The following is a 20772-nucleotide window of genomic DNA, read 5'->3' on the forward strand; positions in this document are numbered from 1 at the left end:
CACGGATCTCCAGTGTGTGGATAACTGCATCTAACAGCTACCCAAACCAACACAAAAGCTGCTTTTTGCTCAGAGACTGCACACGATGCAGCAGGCCTTGTGAGAGCATTCAAAACCACCCATTTCTGTTTGTGAAAGAGAACGACTGCACTGAGCTTAGCTTTGAGACATTTTGGGCATGTCCACACTCCTGCATCCCAAACTGAAAGAGCCCATCTACCTTGCTTCCAGCATGGCCAGCTACTTCAGAACTATAAAGGAAGGCAGCCATTACAAAACAAAACAAAAGCCATTTATTAGATATGTACATTTATACATACACATGCAAAATGATTTTATACACATTTACACAGGTTCAATTATTAATAGAGTGCAAAAACGTCTAAAAAGGTACCAGCCCACCTTCTATAAACTTAACAGGTATTTAGGAGAAAAAAAAGAACAGAAAATGGGGTTCATAAAGTGACCACGCTCTGCAAACCCTTAAGTTAATGAAGTTTCCTCTGTGCCAACTTCCTCACACTGTGCTGCTGGGCGAGGAGAAGAACCTCCCAGGGACTCACAAACTGAATTAAGGAGATACAAGTCAACCTGCGTTCAACAGCTTGAACAAAAAAGGGATGGATCCCTGTTTGGGGATTTAACACAGCCATAATCCCACGCTATGAGTCAGATTTCATGTACTCAAACTGCAAGTCATTCTTTTTTATTAAATCTTAAAGCACTGAAATCAGTGTAAGCTATGCTATTCCTCCTGCTGTTTGGCTGGAGGAAAAGGTTTAACTGTGTCAATGCCATACGGATAGAGAAGCCATTCTAAATAACAACACAAAACAAAAATGGGGTCAAATGTTTGCTCTTGTACCCAAATCAAAACCCACACCTGCAAAGTGCACAGATACGGTGCTCATGTGAATGCACACAGATTCTTTAACACGGCTTAATAAGGAAAAATTAAAAGGTTGTGAAGAGATTAAGCCTCACAGCAAATCAAAGCTTTGTCTGTTCAGAAAAAAACCCAGTCACATCCTCTATCCATTCCCTAAAGCATTTCCATGAAGGCAGAATTGCACCAACTGATTTTATTTGACAAAGCATTCTCAGGAAGAAAAGAAAACACGAAGGGGAAGGCTGAATTTAATCTCTATCAACTCTAATTAGGTTAATTACAAGAGCTGTCTTAACACCTTGTTCTACCTTCCTCACCGAAGTGAGCTATTGCTCACATCACCTGGAGCAGGGATGCATTTGTTTTATGATAAAGCAAACAGATGCTCAGGAGCCATCAGGAATATTACAGTTTCTTCCCATCAGCTAAACAGGGGGACGTGGAACACAAAGAAGATAATGGATCCCTGGCCCCGTGCCCTGGCTGTGATCTGCATGCCTTATGCGATAGCAAACCAGCTTTACTGAAGCCCTAAGGAGAACCAGTGCAGTTCTTTTTGGATTCTCAAGCCTGACTGGAGGTGAAATAAAGGAGGAATGGGGAGTTTGAGGATGTCAGAGGGCCCTTTCACCAAGTTTTTGTAGTAGGAAATGCTTTATTCTTTCCCCACGGTTAGCCAGTAGGCTGACAGCCAGTCCATGCCCCAGGCAACCAAAAACATGTCAGATCCACTATCTTCCTTAGACTCACAGCACAGCTGGGGTTAGAAGCAACTTTAAAGGCCATCCAGTTCCAATTCCCTCCCATGGGTGCAGCTGCCCCCACCAGATCAGGTTAGCAAAGCATTCATTCCTAGGGAGAGACTTTTTTTTACATGTCTTTAAGCTTTCTGGGGACAATGCGGAGAGAGGGAGGCCAGGAGTTGGGCTGGTTGGGTTTTTGTTGGTTTGCTTTATAATTACTTGAGTTAGTTGTAATCCAGCTGCATTTCTTAGTTCCCCACAGCCTCCAATCACACTGAAAGAGCACCTCACCAACCTCACCAAGTAAAACTGGGACTGACCATGGAAACCTAAACCTTGGCAGCTCTAAAACCTGCACGTCTGTGGGGACCCCCAGGTGCCAAAAGGACAGTGGCTCAATGCTGGCTTCATCTTCCACTCAGCTCCAGTTTTCTGCCAGAGCATACAACAGAAAACCAATGTTAACCCACCCCTTACAGCACACGGCCTTAGCAGTGCTCCTAACTTGCTGGCTGAAATCTTCCTCCATCATTTCTACTGCATACTTCCAAGCACTTTAAAGCACTCACTATTTATAGTGACAGTAATTGGTTAGCATGGAATGGAAGAGAAATGCTTCTGTGCTACCATGCTGCCTCAGAAACCATTGAAGTTATAATGGGCTGCAGGTTGAAGTCAGAAGCATCAAAGAAGTGCTTCCAAGGTGCTACACAATTCTGGTCTAGCAATCCACTGACACTAGCAATGTTGGCATGATGAGATTCCAGGGAAATTCACAGATGTGCAAGAAACAAGAAACTTCTTTCATGTGTTCCTGCAAACTCAGGAAGACATCTCTGCATGGTGTTCATCTCCCTGCAACCACCAGAGGTAGAGAATGTGAGAGGAAAAAAAGGTATCTTTGGTGGAAATGGAAATGGGGTCACCAGGAAATAGGCTTGTAAGGAAAAACAACAATAAAAAAGAAAAGCAATGCCCATAGTTGGACAATAACACGCCTACAGTTCCCTGTATCTTTCCAGTTTGAGTCTTCAATCCTTCAGGGACAGCAGCATCAAAATGCTACGCTTTGTTCATGTATGTTATGCTTGGTTATGTTCATTTATGTGCCAAACTGCATCACATTCTGTGATCCTGATCACATACAGGAACACCAAGTGCAGCAGAGGTGAAGAAACTCAGCTCCTAAGTAGTAGAGCCAAGTAGTATCCAAACTTCCACGCTCATAAATTCATCTTAGTGTAAGAACTCAACACCAAAAACTCAAGGTGTTTCAGATTAAAAAAAGAGAACCTGCTCTTGCTCTCCATTACTGGAGATGGCTTTCAATTCAACAGCTCTAAAGGTGAAGGACTGTCATAAGGAGGCTTGGAAGGTTTGTTATCTGTACAGACCAAGCAAACATGGGATTGCCCTTACAGTGACAGTGACCTTAACCAAGGAAATAAAGGCCACCTGAGCTGAAAGGTCACTTGTGTTCACTTGGTTCACTTTATGCTGCCCTAAGCATATTTGGGATTAAACAATAAGCACACAGTTAATGACAATGTGCTGCTCAGCCAGGAGATAATTATAGCCTCTAGAGTTTTTGAAGAAGCCAGTCTTGTCCTCTCCTTCAAAACCCAGGAAAAACATACCCTGAATCTCATCCTAACACTTTCTCCCACTGATAACTCACCTAACTGTGGCAAACTACTCCTTTCCTTACATTTACCAAGAATCTTAACGCTTAATAAATTCTACAGACAAAAATATTACCCACCACTTTACCTTCGCTTCACTGCAATGCTTTTAATATTTTTAGAAGCATTGGCAGGCCAAGACATTGGGCTGCCAAACTGTCACAAAGCCAGCAAGACAGATGGCAAAATGCTGTCTGGATGGTGGCAGTCAAGGAGTAAGAGCCTGTTTATGGTAAGGAGAACCTCGACCCGTTGATGACACCTGATAAAATCTATCATGCACCATTAGCACACATTATGTGGAACACAGCTGAATTCTTCACTGTGTGAATGAAATACAGTAGTATCCTGTCATAATGTCACGTTTTGGAACATCCTCCTTGCAGTAACCATTGTCACAAATATTTAAAAATACTTCAAACTATTTTTGGCCATTTTAATACCATAAAAAATGATTTTAAAAAGAGCATTGCGAACCCAAAGTCTTTTTCATACTCCACAGTCAGGTTGTTTCTCCATAAGTTGCCTTGTCAGTATCTGGTAGGAGGAAAGAGATGCCACTCCTATGTGAAAGGCTATTTGCCAGAGATTCCGTAATCCATACAAGTAAATATTGCATGAACAAACAGAGCAGAAGAGTACAAATGTCTTCACCTTCCTCATGGAGCTGTAGAACAGGTACAAATAACACTGCAACAGAAACACAGGAAGAGTGTTAGCATTCAAGGATGTACATAGAGACAAGAGTCATAGCTGGAGGCACCCACTATTGCACTGATCACTAAGCAGCTCAGGGCTTCCTTTCAGCTCCCATGCTGGAAGTTCCTCCCACAAGAGCAGGGCAGCAGCCCCAGCCCACAGCTCTGGCTGAGCCTGTCAGCACAATCCCTCCCACCTACCTCAACCTGGAACTAAAGGAGTCTGAAGTTGGAGCCAGCTTGCAAAACCCACCGAGGATTTTTGGAAGCCAAAGGGTGAGAAGCAGGAAATGAGCAAAACTTGATCTGTTGCTGCTGTGTTTGCTCTTGGGATAAGTGAAGGGCTTCATTCTCTAAGCTGACGTGGTAGCAAGACCATCATTTCTGTCAGCATGTGGCTCAAAAAGCATTCAGGGCTTTTTTTTCCTTTTTTAATTCAAAAATCAGGTAGAACCCACTTACTAATTATGGACAAAGAGCAACAACATTAGGAAGAGCAACATTAGGAAGCATTACTGTTCAGAAAGGGTGGTCAGGCACTGCAATGGATGCCCAGGGAGGTGGTGGAATCACCGAGCCTGGGGGTGTTCAAGGAAAGGCTGGATGTTGTGTTGAGGGACATGGTTTAGTGGGAGCTATTGGGAATAGGTGAACGGTTGGACTGGATGAGCTTTTAGGTCTTTTCCAACCTTGGTGATTCTATGATTCTATGATTCTATGAACAAGCCTTACAGGAGAAAACTAAAAATCTCACCCACTGCTGGCAGACAAATTATTGACTTTAAACTCAGACAGCAACAGATCAGGCTTTCACACTTCTGGTCACAGCTTCCAACTGTGCCAAGGACACAAGTAAAGATCATGAAGTAGAAAGCACTTCACATTTCAGCTCAATTTATGCACGAGTATTTTGTGAAGATGACCTCTGCAGACAGGGAGAGAGCAAACTTGTTTATTTTTAAGCTTCTTTAGCTTCAGATTTAACAGGAGAAATGGAGGACAGAGCCTCCCTTTGTAAAGACTGATCTGCATCGACTTTCAGATCCAGAATATTACCTCCATTTTGAAGCTCTGTCATAAACAGAGGTGTAAGAAGGCTGAAAGACACTCAACTGCCTATCTATTATGATCCAACAAATAGCAATTAAAAATAACTTTTAATGTAAATGACATTTTCAGTGTGCTTGGCCTTTCGAGGTGGTTAGGTTATAAAAGTCTTTCAGCCCTGTCTGCCACTGTCAGAAAGGCATCATGAGATCCCTTTGGGAAACAAGCCACCTTTGGGGGAGCACCTGTCACACTCAGCTCAGTAACAGCACAGAAACACTGCAGAAGCTTGCAACTGCAATTTCCAAGGCTCATACATAAGGCACTCTTAATTGTAGCTGTGCCACTTCACTGGAATACCTTTGTGGAATCAACTAGATGAGATGCTAGAAACCAAGCTGTGCCTCTGCTTAGCTGGAAACGATTTTGCATTGTAAACTGTAATATCAAAAATGAGAAAGCAGCTTGTTTAACATACCTGAAAAACACAGGCTAGAAAAGGTAGAAAAAATGCTACCACATTTCCAATTCCTTCATAGTCCTCCTGTTTGGATAAAGAAGCAACAAACAAGGAATTACATCAACTACAGTTGTTAGCAAGCACTACTTCATATTTTAGAATATTATCCTTCATGAAGCACCTCTCAGCCTCGTTTAACTTGATTGACTGTAGCAGTACCAAACAGCAACAAGATCAATAGGGTTGAACAAGGCACTAAAAGCTGAGGCTTATGTGGTAACACCTGCTAAGTTAAACTCTGCACCTCTACCTTCAGGATACTTCTTTTGGTCTTTTTTAAAGCTGTTTGCAGTTTCACATTTGTGTAATAAAAATTGCAAAGAAGTATCTAGGAGAAAACGAAGAAGGAAAACAATCATCACAAACCCAGTTCTGAAAGACTAAAATACTCCTCCAAATTTCAGTCTCAGCAGAAAGGAATAAAGCACAGCATGCTGGACAGACAACAACATACTTGAGTTCCAGCAGGAGAGGAGAAACAAAACACTTCCTATGGAGAGATGTATGTTCTGCTACAAAGCAGAACAGTCACCCTTAACCCTGTTACCCCAGTAACTCTCCTTCTTCATCTCATCGACAGCTTTCAAGTCGGTTTTACCTGAAAGGAATGCTCTGCTAGGTGAACTCCTCGGATGAGATTCAGAGCTGCACACATGATGTTCAGAACAAGTGACAGAATGCCCAGGGGGGTCACACGCTCCATTCTGTAGGCAGGGGCTTAAAAAAAATAATAAAAAAAGAACACATCAAAAGAGAATGAAAAGAGAGACAGTGGAAGTCAGCAGCACTGCTTTGAATCTGTTAACAGAAAGCAGCTCAAATGAGCTTTCATGGATGTTCAAAACCTTCCATGCTTGCTCCAGAGAAGACCCATAATGAATAGGAACAACTTCTCTGTCGCACTGCCCTGCTCAGTTCTTTGGACACCTAGAAATCAGTGTCAGCTCTGGAATTCTTCTGGAACGAATTGAGCAACAGAATTTGCTCTTGAGCTATTTGGCACTGATTTCTTTCATGCTACATACAGGTATTTCTGAACTGTTTATTACAGCACATTAACATACTGACTGCTCTTCTCTGGTCAGTAGATAAGTTAGAGAGATTGCTGATAATAGCAGGAGAGCATTTCATCCCCTCCCCAACCAGCATTCACATTCTGCTTCCCACTGACAGCACGATGGTCCAGTCCAGCATCCTGAAGTTTAGTTTCTATATGTAATCATAGAATGCCTTGTGTTGGAAGGGACCTCAAGGATCACGAAGCTCCAACCCCCCACCAATGCAGGGCCACCAACCTCCACATTTCACAGCAGCCCAGGCTGCCCAGGGCCCCATCCAACCTGGCCTCCAACACCTCCAGGGATGGACGGGGCATCACAGCCTCTCTGGGCAGCTGTTCCAGCCCCTCACTGCTCTCACAGCACACAACTTCCCCTGACATCCAACCTCCATCTGCCCTCCCTCAACTTCCAGCCATTTCCCCTTGTCCTGCTGCCATCCCCCCTTTCCAAGAGCTGACTCCCCTCCTGTCTGTAGGCTCCCTTTAGGCACTGAAGGCTGCCGTGAGGTCACCCCACAGCCTTCTCTTCAAGCTAAGCAAGCCCAGCTCCCTCAGCCTCTCCTCACAGGGGAGATGTTCCAGCACTCTGATCATCTTTGTGGCCTCCCCTGGACCCTCTCCAACAGCTCCCTGTCTTTCTTGCACAGGGAGCCCAGACCTGGATGCAATATGGAATTTGGTGCCCTAATTGAGCACCTGCCTGAATGTAACACGCAACTGCTGAAGCCCAGGACTCAGATGCTCTGCTGCTACAACAGTTCCTGTGGCAGTTCTCCAGACAATACTGCCTCTGCTCCTGTCAGTGCCAGTCCACAGGGCAGGCTGACAGAACACAGCCAAAAAGGGGTTAGGAACCAGACTGGATGCTGCAGATTTTGGCTTCTGCTGCTTATTTTACACTGCACTGCAATTCCTTTCTTTCCCTCTCTCCCAGCTGGCCTACATTCCAGAAGCAGCCATCTAGCTCTCTCTCCCTTCTCACCTCCTCCACTACTATTATGTTCTCTAACACCCATGCACCCAATACTATTTATTCAGGATGACCTAATTGCTTCATACCTAATTTAGGTCAAAGCAATTACTATTGATTTGCACTTAATTGTGGAACGTGGCACTTCTAATTAAGGGCTGTGTTTGACCAAAAACTCATCTATTTCCCAACCTAGCTATCCTTGCCAGTCCAACATTAGCCTACACCCACGTCTTGCTATGTTCTGTCTCTGCATCACCACAAGAACACTTGAAGCATAACAAGGGCAATCTGCACCTCAAGTATCAAATCCAGACGCTCTCCTGCACCAACATCCACGAGATAAAGGACAGAATAAAGGAGCCTTCAAGAAGCCTCCCCTGTCTCAGGATCTTCTGCCTTCTATCCAGATGCAGGCAGCTCCTGACTACTGTAGATAAACCACATCACAAAGCAGAGATCGATTCTGGCTCTGCTTCAGTGGCAGATGAAATACTTCAACTGCTGAAGCACTGCCCTGCTTCTGTCTTCTCCTTTAAGGGAGATTTTGACTGATGGATTGTAAAAATCTCAGTGCCAAATTAACACAAGGATACAAACGATCTCTTATAAATGCCTACGAAATTAATTTGTGCGACACACATTCATACCTCCATAATTTTATCCCCAAAACTGCTACAGAAGAAAATGTATTAATCTTGCTTGCAATATGTCACATTATTTAGTATTACTGTGTATTACAGTCACACACGTTTTCATCTAAATAAATGATGCAAGAAATCCAATCATTTAAAGGCAATTTTGCTGTTTTGCTATGCAGTGAAATGTGAAGTCCAAGCAAAACAGAAGCTGTACCAGCATGTTTTGTTCTTACACTGACTGCAGCACTGTTTCCTCTCACTTTCCATACATTAGATAATGTTGCAGCTATGAATTTTTCTCGTGGAAATCTCCAGATAAAAGACTTCTGTATCTCTTCCCTGAGCTGCTAAGATTTGCTTTAGAGGCAGATTGCATCTTCCATCAAGCACGAGTGCCATTCTTTGTACAGGATCTTGCAGATACACGTCAAGAGTTCTCAGACCTCAGAGAAGAGCAGTGCAACGTATTGCTTCTGCAGGCTGCAGACAAGAACATGCAACATGATACACAAGTTACATTTTTGCTCAGCAGGATAGAAAGAAGTGCCATCACAGATTAGAGATGCCAGTCTGTGCAAACTGATCTTTAAATTGCTGTGGGGCTTTAAGCCCTTCTGAGGTTTAATCCACAAAGGTAAACTGCACAAAATGAGTGAAATGGGTTCTGCCAGGGCAAGGTTCCTACAATTCAGGATGCTGATTTTATCATGTTTTTACCAAAAAACTTACATTTCACATTCATTGCCTTTATAGCCACAACCCCTGTCTGCAAAGTGGGATGAGTTACACTTACACAGAGACACAGGTTAGACTGCTGCAACAAAAGCTGAGCTCGTGCAGATGTTTGTTGACCAACGATACAAGGTTAAGTCCTTCCAGAAGGAAGCAGGCTGGGTTTAATTAACAAAGGAATGAACAAAACAAAGGGAAAATGACAAAAAAAAAACCCCTTTGTATTCTGTCTATACAGTGACAAAGACAAAACTGCCCTGACTCTTCAGACTCCCTTCACGCTAAGATGAAGAAAAGCCAGAGGATGTGATCGTACAGCTGAAAGCAAGGCAGGAGCTACAGCCTATGTTCTCATCAGTCTGGGATTCATCTTCAGTATAGAATGTTTAATACTGCTCTCCTTTATAACCAGGACACTTTGGTGTAGGTTCAGTAAGTCCCTTGTCTAGCAGAACCTGAATATAAATAACACTAATAAGGAAACAGACACCATGCACACAGCTAAACTTAGAGCTGCTAAGTGGGATTCAGCACTGAGAGGAGAGAAAGAAATAAACCAGGAAAGCTGACTGCAGCTGATGGAAACAGATGATCACCAACACGAGCCTTAAAATAAGGATAGAACAATTTGAGCATTCGGGTTAGGCCACAGAGAAAAAGCCAGCAAGACAAGGCAGATGGAAAACAAAAGAAAACAATTAATATGGAGGAACTGAAAACAAATTTCTGCTCTGTGGACACAGATCAGCTAGCATGTGTTTACTGGCACTGACGCTGTTCACAGTGGTGCAAATAATTTCTAAGCCCTGCCACATCATGAATGTATTTCACCTCCAAGCACAGTTTGGAGGCACACCCACAAGTCTGACTCCTAAAGCAAATGTTTTAATTTGTTTTTAATTCCTCCTGGTCACAGATCCATGACAAATGCCTGCATCAAATCAGATTCCAGTTCATCCATCGGAAACATGAAGACTGGGCAATTGGAATTTAATGTTATTAGCGTTTTATAAGCCAAGAATAACAACAAAAAAAGAGGAAATAAAAGCTCATGGTACCCTAGCTGTATTCAACCGTAACGCTAATGGGATTAGGATCATTTTATTTTGCAGAGGAAATAAGCAGGACTTGGATCACAGAACTGAACCACAAACAAGACGACGCTAACTTTATAATCACGAGACAGAGGGCAGCACTTTCAAAAGCAGGAAAAATGTCAGCATCTTTTACAGAAGATTCCCTGCTTCATGTAGACGTGCAGCTCACCTTTCACAACTTCAGTCAGAAGCACTAAATTTTAAAGAGTAAAAGCACTGGAGAACAAGATGGACAGTCTGAGAATGAGCATTTCACCCTCAGCTCAAACACATTCTCCTAAACCTTCTCCTCCATAGAATCACAGAGTGGCCTAGGTTGAAAAGGATCACAGTGCTCATCTAGTTTTAACCCCCTGCTATGTGCAGGGTCACCAACCGCCAGACCAGGCTGCCCAGAGCTTGGGCTTCCTTGGGGCTGAAGTCACCTAATGAGATGGTAATTACTATCTTCTAACTGAATTTGCACTGACCAATGGAAGAGAGGAGCTTCTTTAACCAAATGCAATTCAGCAATTAACTGCTTTAAAAGCAGGATGCTTGAACACACAAAATGCCCGACTCAATTATAAGCACTCGCCCATAAGGAAAAGTTTATTGAAGGCTGGGAAAAAAATAAAAGCACTACCCTGAGCACATGCCTGCCCCAAAGGCCGTGAGCTCTTCCCCATGGCACAAAGGCAGGCTTTTCTCCCACGTTTCATACACATTATATCTATTTCCCAGTGCAAATGAGCAACTGCTGTTGCATGCTTTCATACACGCTTTGCTGCCACTTGCAGGGTGAGGTTCAGCAAGTCTACTGTCACCTGTGCACAGCAGTAACTTACCAACCTCCACATGCACTCCTGTGTGCCCACCATTAGCCATCCCATTCATCAGCTCTGCATCCTCCAGCTTCAGCTGAACAGGGGGCTGCAACCTCAGCTCCTCCTCCACCTTCTCCCAGCTGACCTTCGTTGCAGAGCCACTCATATAATTGAAGCGGTGTTTTACTTTCTGAATGGCATCATCTGAAACATAAAAACACGCGTGGATTTAGCTCTGCACAACTGGAGCCAGTTCTTCATCGTGGCCTGGGTTGAAAAGGACCACAGCACTCATCCAGTTCCAACCCCCTGCTGTGTGCAGGTCGCCAACCAGCAGCCCAGGCTGCCCAGAGCCACATCCAGCCTGGCCTTGAATGCCTGCAGGGATGGGGCATCCACAGCCTCCTTGGGCAACCTGTGCCAGTGCCTCACCACCCTCTGGGGGAAAAACTTCCTCCTCATATCCAACCTAAACCTCCCTGTCTGAGCTTACAACCATTCCCCCTTGTCCTATCACCACCCACCCTCACAAAGAGTTATCATCAAATCATGACATTCTGTTCCTTGAGGATTTGCTTTTCATTCTGTACTCCTACAAGGCCTGAATGAAGCAACTGGACCTCACAACTTAAAGAGGCAACACAGACAAAACATACGATGGCTGTATAATGTGCTCTCATTATGGATTTCTCAATTTTTCTAAGCACAGTGATAACATGGAAATCCAGGTAGAACTGTGTGAACCCACTGCACTGCTGTATCCTCTCCCAGAATAGTTGCTGCAAAGGAATGTGTTTTCAAAGGTGTCAGGTTCAGTAGAACATCTGTTACTTAGCAAGAAAACCATTTATATCAGGGTAAAAAAGAAACACTAGGCATGATTATAATAGAATCACAGAATGGCCAGGGTTGGAAGGGACCTCAAGGATCACGAAACTCCAACCCCCCACCAATGCAGGGCCACCAACCTCCCCATTGCACAGCAGCCCAGGCTGCCCAGGGCCCCATCCAACCTGGCCTCCAACACCTCCAGGGATGGACGGGGCATCACAGCCTCTCTGGGCAGCTGTTCCAGCACCTCACTGCTCTCACAGCACACAACTTCCCCTGACATCCAACCTCCATCTGCCCTCCCTCAACTTCAAACCATTTCCCCTTGTCCTGCTGTTATCTCCCTTTTCCAAGAGTTGATTCCCCTCCTGTTTGTAGGCTCTTCAGGTACTGCAGGCTGCCATGAGTTCACCCCACAGCTTCTCTTCTCCAGGCTGCACAAGCCCATTACGAAGCACTACATGAATCTAAGTCATGCCAGAAGTGAATGTGTCCCTAACAATCTATTGCGTCTTCCTCTTTCCTTGTACCCATCTGTCTTCACCCATCAGATTCCTTGTGACTACATTATGAAGTGTTTGAGATGTGGATTTCTTGTTCTTCTGTGCTTACTTATTAAGCAGCACCACATTCTGCTCATCTATTACCAGGGAAGAACAATAATCTAATAGTTCAGAGCACTTATAAAGTCTCCCCCTCCTCCTACACATGCATGCCAAGGCACACACACACAGACAGACTCATTTTTATGACCAAGCTTTGGCCAGGAGACATTATTTAACATTATTAAAGTATCAGACAATAAATTCTTAGTAGAGAACAAAGCTACAAACCAAATTCAAGAAAAGCATACGGTCTGGAAGCTAAACTGATGCTTGTTGTGTCATAGGAAGCAGCAAATTCCCAATGAAGCTCTTCCAGGAAGCAAAATGCCATGATGGTCGAGTAACTGCTGGAACAGATGGCCATGCAGGCAATCTCCCCAGAAGACAGGAAACTGAAATATTAAAACAAAAAAAAAAGGATTATCAACATAGAAAGGCAGAAGGGTTATTCAGAACGTGAGAAGTCAGCTGTGCTTTCTATCAAAACAAAACGTACAGACTGCAGTGAGTGAGGGAGCAGAGTGTGAGGGATGCATTGGTCTGGACAGTGCTGGGACAGTCCAGAAAACACCCTGGGGAAGAAAATTTAGAAAGAAAGCGCAGTAGCTTTCCACAAACAGAAACAAGGAAGCTTGCTCACCAGAGGCAAGCAGGTGGATTCCTCCTGCCCCCTGAATGCAGTGACTTCATATTAAGAGGTATTCGGTTCACTTGCATAAAACCAAGAATGCTATTAATGCTAAGTGATCTATAACAAAGCAAGATGATCTCCTGTAAGAAAAATAAAAATCCTCATCCAGAATTGACCAGAATACAAACAGGAAATCAACTCTTGGGGAGATAACTGCAGGACAAGGGGAAATGGCTTAAAATTGAGGAAGACTGAGGTTGGATGTCAGGGGAAGTTGTGTGCTATGAGAGTGGTGAGGTGCTGGAACAGCTGCCCAGAGAGGCTGTGATGCCCCGTCCATCCCTGGAGGTGTTCAGGGCCAGGTTGGATGGGGCCCTGGGCAGCCTGGTCCAGTGTTGAATGTGGAGGTTGGTGGCCCAGCCTGCAATGGGTGGGTTGGAGATTCATGATGCTTGAGGCCCCTTCCAACCAAAGGCATTCTGTGATGTTGTGAATAGAAGTTTATGTATCCAAGTTTCCACTTACAGATGCCCCCAAACCTACTAGGACACTGAACTGGCATTTCATCTGAGCAAGGCACAGCTGTGTAATTAAGGACACGTAATTAATTACTCCCATCCAGACTTCATAAAACATGGGAGTCAGGGTACCTTGTTCAGGTGTCAGCACTCAGGGCAGCCAGCTAAACTTCCACAATCCCCAAAATAATCACAGAATGGCCTGGGTTGCAAAAGACCCAGTGCTCATCCAGCTCCAACCCCTGCTGTGTGCAGGTCACCAACCAGCAGCCCAGGCTGCCCAGAGCCACATCCAGCCTGGCCTTGAATGCCTGCAGGGATGGGGCATCCACAGCCTCCTTGGGCAACCTGTGCCAGTGCCTCACCACCCTCTGGGGGAAAAACTTCCTCCTCACATCCAACATAAACCTCCCCTGTCTCAGTTTATAACCATTCCCCCTTGTCCTATCACCATCCACCCATATACACAGTCATTTCCCCTCCTGTTTCATCACACTCTTGTTTATCAGCAGAACACATTACTACTGAAGAGCATCAACACAACCTGAAGGAAAAGAAATTAAAAAGAATCTCTGATTTCCTAATTCACTCAGCTCAAGCTCATGTATCTGGTTTCCCTAGTAACTCCCTCTGAAAGAGACACAGTTCTAGCTGAGAATCACTCTAAGTTTTCCTGCAATCACAAACTAAAACTCATTTTTAAAACTAAACTGAATAGGAAACAAAATTTCTCGGAATAGAACCTTGATTTCTTGAAATAAAGACTAGCAGATCCTTCTCTGACAGAAGCAGGCTGAGATTTCTCATTTCTCCATACAGCTCCAAGCCATTGTAGGCAGATCTGTGCAAGTCAGGATAAGAACTGGAGGAACCCATGGATTTCCAGGTCAAGCAGATCACATCATAGCAGATCATCTACTGAGAAGGCATCAGGAAGATCTGACTGTCTGCAAAGAATGGGGTTTGGGCTCAGTTTCAGACAAAGCTAGTTAATTCCTAGGCACCAAGACTCAGAAGTCCAATCCACTGCAGTTGCCAATAGTGACAAGTATCACCCATCAAGCAGAATGGGTTTGCTACAAAAAATGACAACCAAACTAAGCAACTCTTAACATATGCTTACAAAACTGAGTAGGAGCTGCACGGCTCTGGCACTGTGAAATCCAGTTTCCAAATACAGTCAGCAGGTTACAACCCAGACACACACCATAGGGTTTCAGAGAACACACCTCATCCTTAAAGTTCAGCTAATCTCCAGCACAACTATCTTAAACTGAAGTCAGAAAACAAGGCAGCTGAGGTAGGGACTCACTGTATGCTCAGCTCATGTCCTTTTGCTGTGCCTCGACTTGGATAACGTGCCAGAACTGAGGATAATGCCTTCAATTTCTTTCTGCATTCCAAAAAGTCCTGGTTGAAATGAAAGTCTGTGGAGGCTGAGAGGGGAAGACCGTCTCTCACCCGCACCACACAGGCAAAGAAGATCATGGACATTCTCCACTGGAGCACTCATGAGGACAACCTGAAAACAAATCATGATTTAGGTTAAAGATAGAGCAGTGGATGCCTCCTCAGATCTTTACAAACTGCTACACAAGACGGACACATCTCACAGAGCTATTTACCACTGCTCCCAGCAAATCCTCTTTCAACAGCTCTGCTGCTGAAAGGCAATCAAAGTATTCCCAAAGGTCAGAGCTGCGGCCATCTGTTGCCTCTCTCAAACAGGAGAGGTGGGGATTAAATAGTGAAAATGTTCACTGTTCTCCCTCCTACTTCACCTAAAGCATCAGAAATGCTAAGTTCTTCTTTGTAGTCACACAAACCAGCTCACTCCTAAGGACACTGCAGCTTCATTAGGCCTGCAGTTGTGTTAGTGCTGCAGCAAGGCCTGACTTTCCAGTGCAACACATTTGTAAAAATGGCTACAGCCTCTTTTCAGAGAAGCAATTACAGCTAAATATGGAACAAACGTTGCCCTCTCTTGGCTTCTTGTTCTTTTTCAGGTCACGATCTCCCACCGTAAGCTATTACTGGAAATTACCTGGTACATTCAGATCACACAGGAGATCTGTCCTTTGCACACGCCATGAGCACTCAGCACAAGATGCTGGAAGACCAACAGGGCAGCTCCCATCGCCTCTGAAAGAGAATTGCAGGCAGAATTTAAGATAACCCACTAATCAGCCCTCATATATGCAAAACCTGCTGTGCAGTGGGTGAACACATCCTCGAAAGCAGTTTGCCTTAAGGAAAACAAAGCTCATTTTCTTCACCAACACATCCTAGAGCATTCAGAGACACCCCCTTCCCCTACCATGAAACGACAAGCAAAGTACTTTCGATACCACAACCACTGATTTCGAGTTACCCCAGCTTGCTGCAAAGCACCTCTAAATCTGCAGACATCAAGAGATTACCACAAACAACATGAGAAATAAAAAAAGACCTTCACTCTGCTTCAGGCAAGCTAAATAAATAAAGCATTAGATGGAAAAACAAAACAAAACAGAAATATCACTGTGAAGTCAAATTTTTGTTAGGGGAAATGACAGCTTTAAGCAGCCTGTATCAAAAAATCCTTTCCAATGCTCCAAGTGTCTTTACAAGGTACCTCTCCAGTGGTTTTGCTGTCTCAGGAGGTAAGAGAGCAAAGCATGTTCCCTACAGCCATTCATAACCCCTTGCCTGCAGTGCTCCTATCGTCTCTTAAGAGCTGAGCTCTCTTTTCCACCACTCAGCTTAGTTGTAAAATCAAACTAAGCTTGCCAACTTCACTTCAGTGTGCAGCGGAATGAATTTCAACAGTAATCAGAATGATTGCACGTCGACTCGAGACCTCACATCCCCACATCCAGCGTGTGGCAACAGCATGGATGGAGCACTGCAGAAAACTGCTTCAGCTTTAGCACAGAACACAAAAGGAAATTGCCAACTTGGAAGTATTAATGTTAACAGTCACTTTTAAGTACTGTCACACAGACCAGAGCTGCTTTACAATTTATACAATCACAGAATCCTTAGAGTTGGACTGAATGGCCTTTAAAGGTCCCTTCCAACCCCCCTGCAATGCACAGGGACACCACAAATAGATCAGGTTGCCCAAGGCCTGGTCCAACCTTGCCTTGAAAGTCTCCAGGGAATGAGGGATCAACCCATCTCTGGGCAACCTGTGCCTCAGCACTCTCACTGTAAAAGACTTCTTCGTTACATCCAATCTAAATCTGCCCCTCCTGAGCTTGAAGCCATTGATTAATGGTTGGCAATGTACAGCTCAGCAATGTCCCATCTGGCAAACACCACATGGGGACTGCACTGAACGTTCTCATTTATCTTTCAGATACAGCCAGGAGATGACCAACAAAACAGAAAGACAACACATTTATTAAACAGGTATCTTCCAACTCACCGTACCATCAGCAGCCAGAGTTTAAGCTTAAAAATATACCTAGATGTCCACCACTACAGATAACATCACCTGCAGTTAACTGCACAGCTCCCCAGGGTGCACAAGGCCTCACGCAGCAGGGTGCAAGGTGCTCAGGACGCTGGCAATCAGGGATTCCATGATCTGCTGTGAGATCTATCAGTTCACCATCAGGCACTCCTCCAAACTAAATGCCAGACTGCTGCAGAGAAAGGAGCCAAGGCTTCCCCAGAGGACAGAGCAGCTGCTGTAACTTTCTATCATCACTGTATTCTTCCAGCAGGTTGGATTATTATTATTATTTTTAATCTACTTGCCTGCAAATGTTTTAGCTTTGCTGCCTAAGGAAATGAAGTACATGCAGTGATTCTATGTCTACCAACCCCAGCACAGATATGGAGGCTCAAACCTTAAAACATCTGAGAGCAAAATGGCTGGAGATGCCTCCTCTGATTCCACACCTCCCATTCATAGAATCATAGAGTCACAAGGTTGGAAACGACCTGTAAGATCATCCAGTCCAACCATCTCATCACCACTGCCACTACTAGCACTAAACCACATCACGCAGCACGTCGTCCACACACCTTTGAACACTGCCAGGGACGGCGACTCCACCACCTCCCTGGGCAGCCATTCCACAGCCTGAAGGCATGTTTGCTCAGCTAACACCCTGCTCCACACCAAAGTTGTGTGCCACTCTCAGGTATCACTTCTAGAGATTTCTGGGAGGCTTACAAATAAACAGAACACACAGGATTTTCAGTGATTCAGGGGTTTACTTGCAACGGAGGCACAGCTGAAAGAGCAGAGCCAGAACAACCACAGTGCTCATCCAGTTCCAACCCCTGCTGTGTGCAGGTCACCAACCAGCAGCCCAGGCTGCCCAGAGCCACATCCAGCCTGGCCTTGAATGCCTGCAGGGATGGGGCATCCACAGCCTCCTTGGGCAACCTGTGCCAGTGCCTCACCACCCTCTGGATGAAAAACTTCCTCCTCATATCCAACCTAAACCTCCCTGTCTCACTTTAAAACCATTCCCCTTGTCCTATCACCATCCACCCTCACCAACAGTCATTCCCCCTCCTGTTTATACACTCCCTTCAAGTATTGGAAGGCCACTATGAGGTCTCCCCCCAGCCTTCTCTTCTCCAAGCTAAACAAGCCCAGTTCCCTCAACCTTTCCTCAGAGGAGAGCTGCTCCAGGCTCTGATCACCTACGTTTGAAGAGGCTTTCAGAATCACCAGGTCCAACCACCAATCCAACCCACCAAGTCCTGTCACTGCACCACGTCCATCACTCACTGCCACGTCCACACCTCCCCTCAATCCCTCCAGGGATGGGGATTCTATCACATCTCTGGGCAGCCCATTCCAGTGCCTCACCACTCTCCCCGTGAAGAAAACCCCTTCATAACGTACCATCCTGATCAAGGTGTACCCAGAACCGAGTCAATCTGTGCTCCTGTCATTCCAGCCTGACTTAACTTCCTCCTCTGGCCCCTCTCTGTTTGCATACGATTAGCTGCCCAAAGTATCTGCACTGGACTTGACGTGGCAGGCCTTTGAACTCAGCTCCTGAACTCTGACAACGTCTTTGTGCCTTTTGATTAAGCACGTATCAAATCTTCCGGAATATGAATCACTAACAACCAGTGGAGCCCAGCAATTTTACTGGCACAAAGCTAGTAAAGAACAAGCTGTAATTTGTAACTTCAGTAAGCACTGCTTGTTATTTTCTTGATGTGAAGCACCTGCACATCCTACACTTCAGCAGAAAACTGTTCAGTACTCCCCCAAGCAGTATTATTTAGCAGCCCTCCAGCAAACAGGACTCCTCAGGCCGTTCCCACAGCAGGCACCTAACTGAACTTCTCCAGAAGGCAGCTCCTCCATCCCTCTCTCCCTAAGCAGCAGCTCACTCTCCCCAGTGACTACCTAGGGATTATTAAGGCAGCTCAAATCAGATCTCTTACTGTTATGCAAGCTCCTCCGTAGAAGATTAGATTCAATTCACTAGCATCACATTTCTGAAGAAACTCCTGCCTTAATTTCCATACTTGGAATCCACGTGAAAGGCTCTGAAAGCAAACACACGCCAGTAAGTAGCTGATGGAGGGGGGGATTATTTTTAAAATAATATTCTTTAAGAAGTTATTTTAACTAACCCTCATGAGCACAAGTTTCCTTTTAAGAATGGCACAGCATGAACAGGTCACATCTTGCCACCAGTACCTCTCTTTAGCACTCATTTTCTCTCCCTGTTCAGAATCACATTTCCCCTTCCTCTAAAGAAAGGCCAGTTGAGATGTGCAACCATTCTGTCAATTTCTGATCTTCCTACTGCAGCTGTGGTAAACACTACCATAGACCAGGAGACCCCTGAAGCAGTCAGATTTAGCTTACATCTCTCCAGATTTAGCACTGAATAAAAAACCCCACCTGAAAGCAATGGATGCCAACCTTTAAAACAAGGTTTGCAAATATCCAGAGCCTATAGGCCTCAATGAAGCCTATAGGCTTTGTACTCATAATCAGGGGGAAGCCGATATAAAATCTTCCATCACAAATTATGTCCAGACATACTCCTATCAACTATCACACATAATGCACATTACGTGGAACTCAAACCCCAACATTCAGCTCCTTTTGAAATCTCCTGCCCCATGTTGCCTAAACCACACCTTAACATCTCTCAAAGAGTCTGAAGCTCTTTCCCTTAATTAATCTCTCAGAAATATAAACCACCTAAAGTGCAAGCAAACACACAGTCACAAAAGGACGGGTTGAGGCCGGAAAGGACCTCTGTGTCCATCTGCTCAAACCCTTGCTCCAGCAGAGACACCCAGCACCACATCCAGGCAGCTTCTGAAGATCCCTGAAGACACCCACAATCTCAGGGTCCCTGTAGCAACGCTCCAGCACACAAGTGCTTCCTGATGGTCAGATGGAGCCTCCTGTGCCTCAGTTTATGCCTTCTGTCCTGGTACAGGACACCACTGACAGCAGCCAGGCTCCACACTCTCTGCACCTCCTATCAGGGATTCATGGACATGAGCAGGATCTGAATCTCTGTGTTAAGCAGCCACAGCTCTCAGCCTCTCCTCCTGGCACAGCAGCCCCACCGCCTGCAGCATCACAGCAGCACTTGCTGGCATCTCCCAGCTCTTTGTGATACTGGAGGCCCAGGACTGGGCACAGCACCGCAGCAGAGGCAGGATCACCTCCTCCAACTGCTGCCGCGTCTACCAGGTTCAAACACACACACACACTCCCGTGTCCCAGCGCCTCCCACCCCACCTTCCTCACCTCCTCCCCTCGCGGATCCCCACACCGTCCCTCCTCGCACCCTCAAACTTTCCTTCCAGCCCTCCCACCCCATTCACACACCCCACCCCTCCACCACAGGGTCTCTCCACCCCCCCCTCGGGACGCAATATCCCCTCACGCCACTCCCTCCCCCTTCAGACACTTCTCCAGTCCCCAATACGGGACGGAGGACGACGAAGCAGTGAAGCTCCCCGCGGGCCGCAGCTCACCTTCCCCCGCCCCAGGCCTGCTGCGCCGCCACGGAGCGGCCCGCCCCGCCCATAGAGGCGGCGGCAGAGCGGGTAGAGCGGCCGCGCGCAGAGCATGCCGGGATGGGGAGGGGGAGGAATGGGAACGGAGCTGGAGATGGGATGGAGCTGTTGGGGGATGGAGCTGGAGCTGTTGGGGGATTGGAGCTGGGAATGGAGCTGTAGGGATGGAGCTGTAGGGGATTGAAGGTGGAACTGGAGCTGGAGCTGTTGGGGGATGGAGCTGTTGGGGGAATGAAGCTGGAGATGGGGCTGTTGGGGGATTGGAGCTGGGAATGGAGATGTTGGGATGGAGCT

At 45.6% G+C, this 20772-nt stretch overlaps 1 protein-coding gene across 2 annotated transcripts; it reads right to left on the reverse strand.

Moving 5' to 3' along the window:
* Positions 1–270: 270 nt before the first annotated feature.
* Positions 271–20537, reverse strand: SEC22C (SEC22 homolog C, vesicle trafficking protein). 2 transcript variants are annotated; one of them, XM_052695114.1, is made up of 8 exons: positions 20437–20537; positions 15515–15612; positions 14783–14992; positions 12550–12713; positions 10907–11089; positions 6178–6296; positions 5538–5603; positions 271–4004 (listed from the first exon to the last, which is right to left on the reverse strand). In XM_052695114.1, exons 3-8 carry the CDS (start codon positions 14962–14964, stop codon positions 3804–3806), a joined length of 915 nt encoding a protein of 304 aa, XP_052551074.1. In that variant the 5' UTR covers positions 14965–14992; positions 15515–15612; positions 20437–20537; the 3' UTR covers positions 271–3803. The 2 variants fall into 2 exon arrangements, with proteins under 2 accessions (XP_052551074.1, XP_052551073.1); XM_052695113.1 differs by lacking the exon at positions 20437–20537 and adding an exon at positions 18320–20190.
* Between the last annotated feature and the right edge of the window lie 235 nt (positions 20538–20772).

Source organism: Tympanuchus pallidicinctus, unplaced genomic scaffold, assembly GCF_026119805.1.
Source record: "Tympanuchus pallidicinctus isolate F22 unplaced genomic scaffold, pur_lepc_1.0 scaffold3, whole genome shotgun sequence".
NCBI classification, from domain to species: Eukaryota; Metazoa; Chordata; class Aves; order Galliformes; family Phasianidae; genus Tympanuchus; species Tympanuchus pallidicinctus.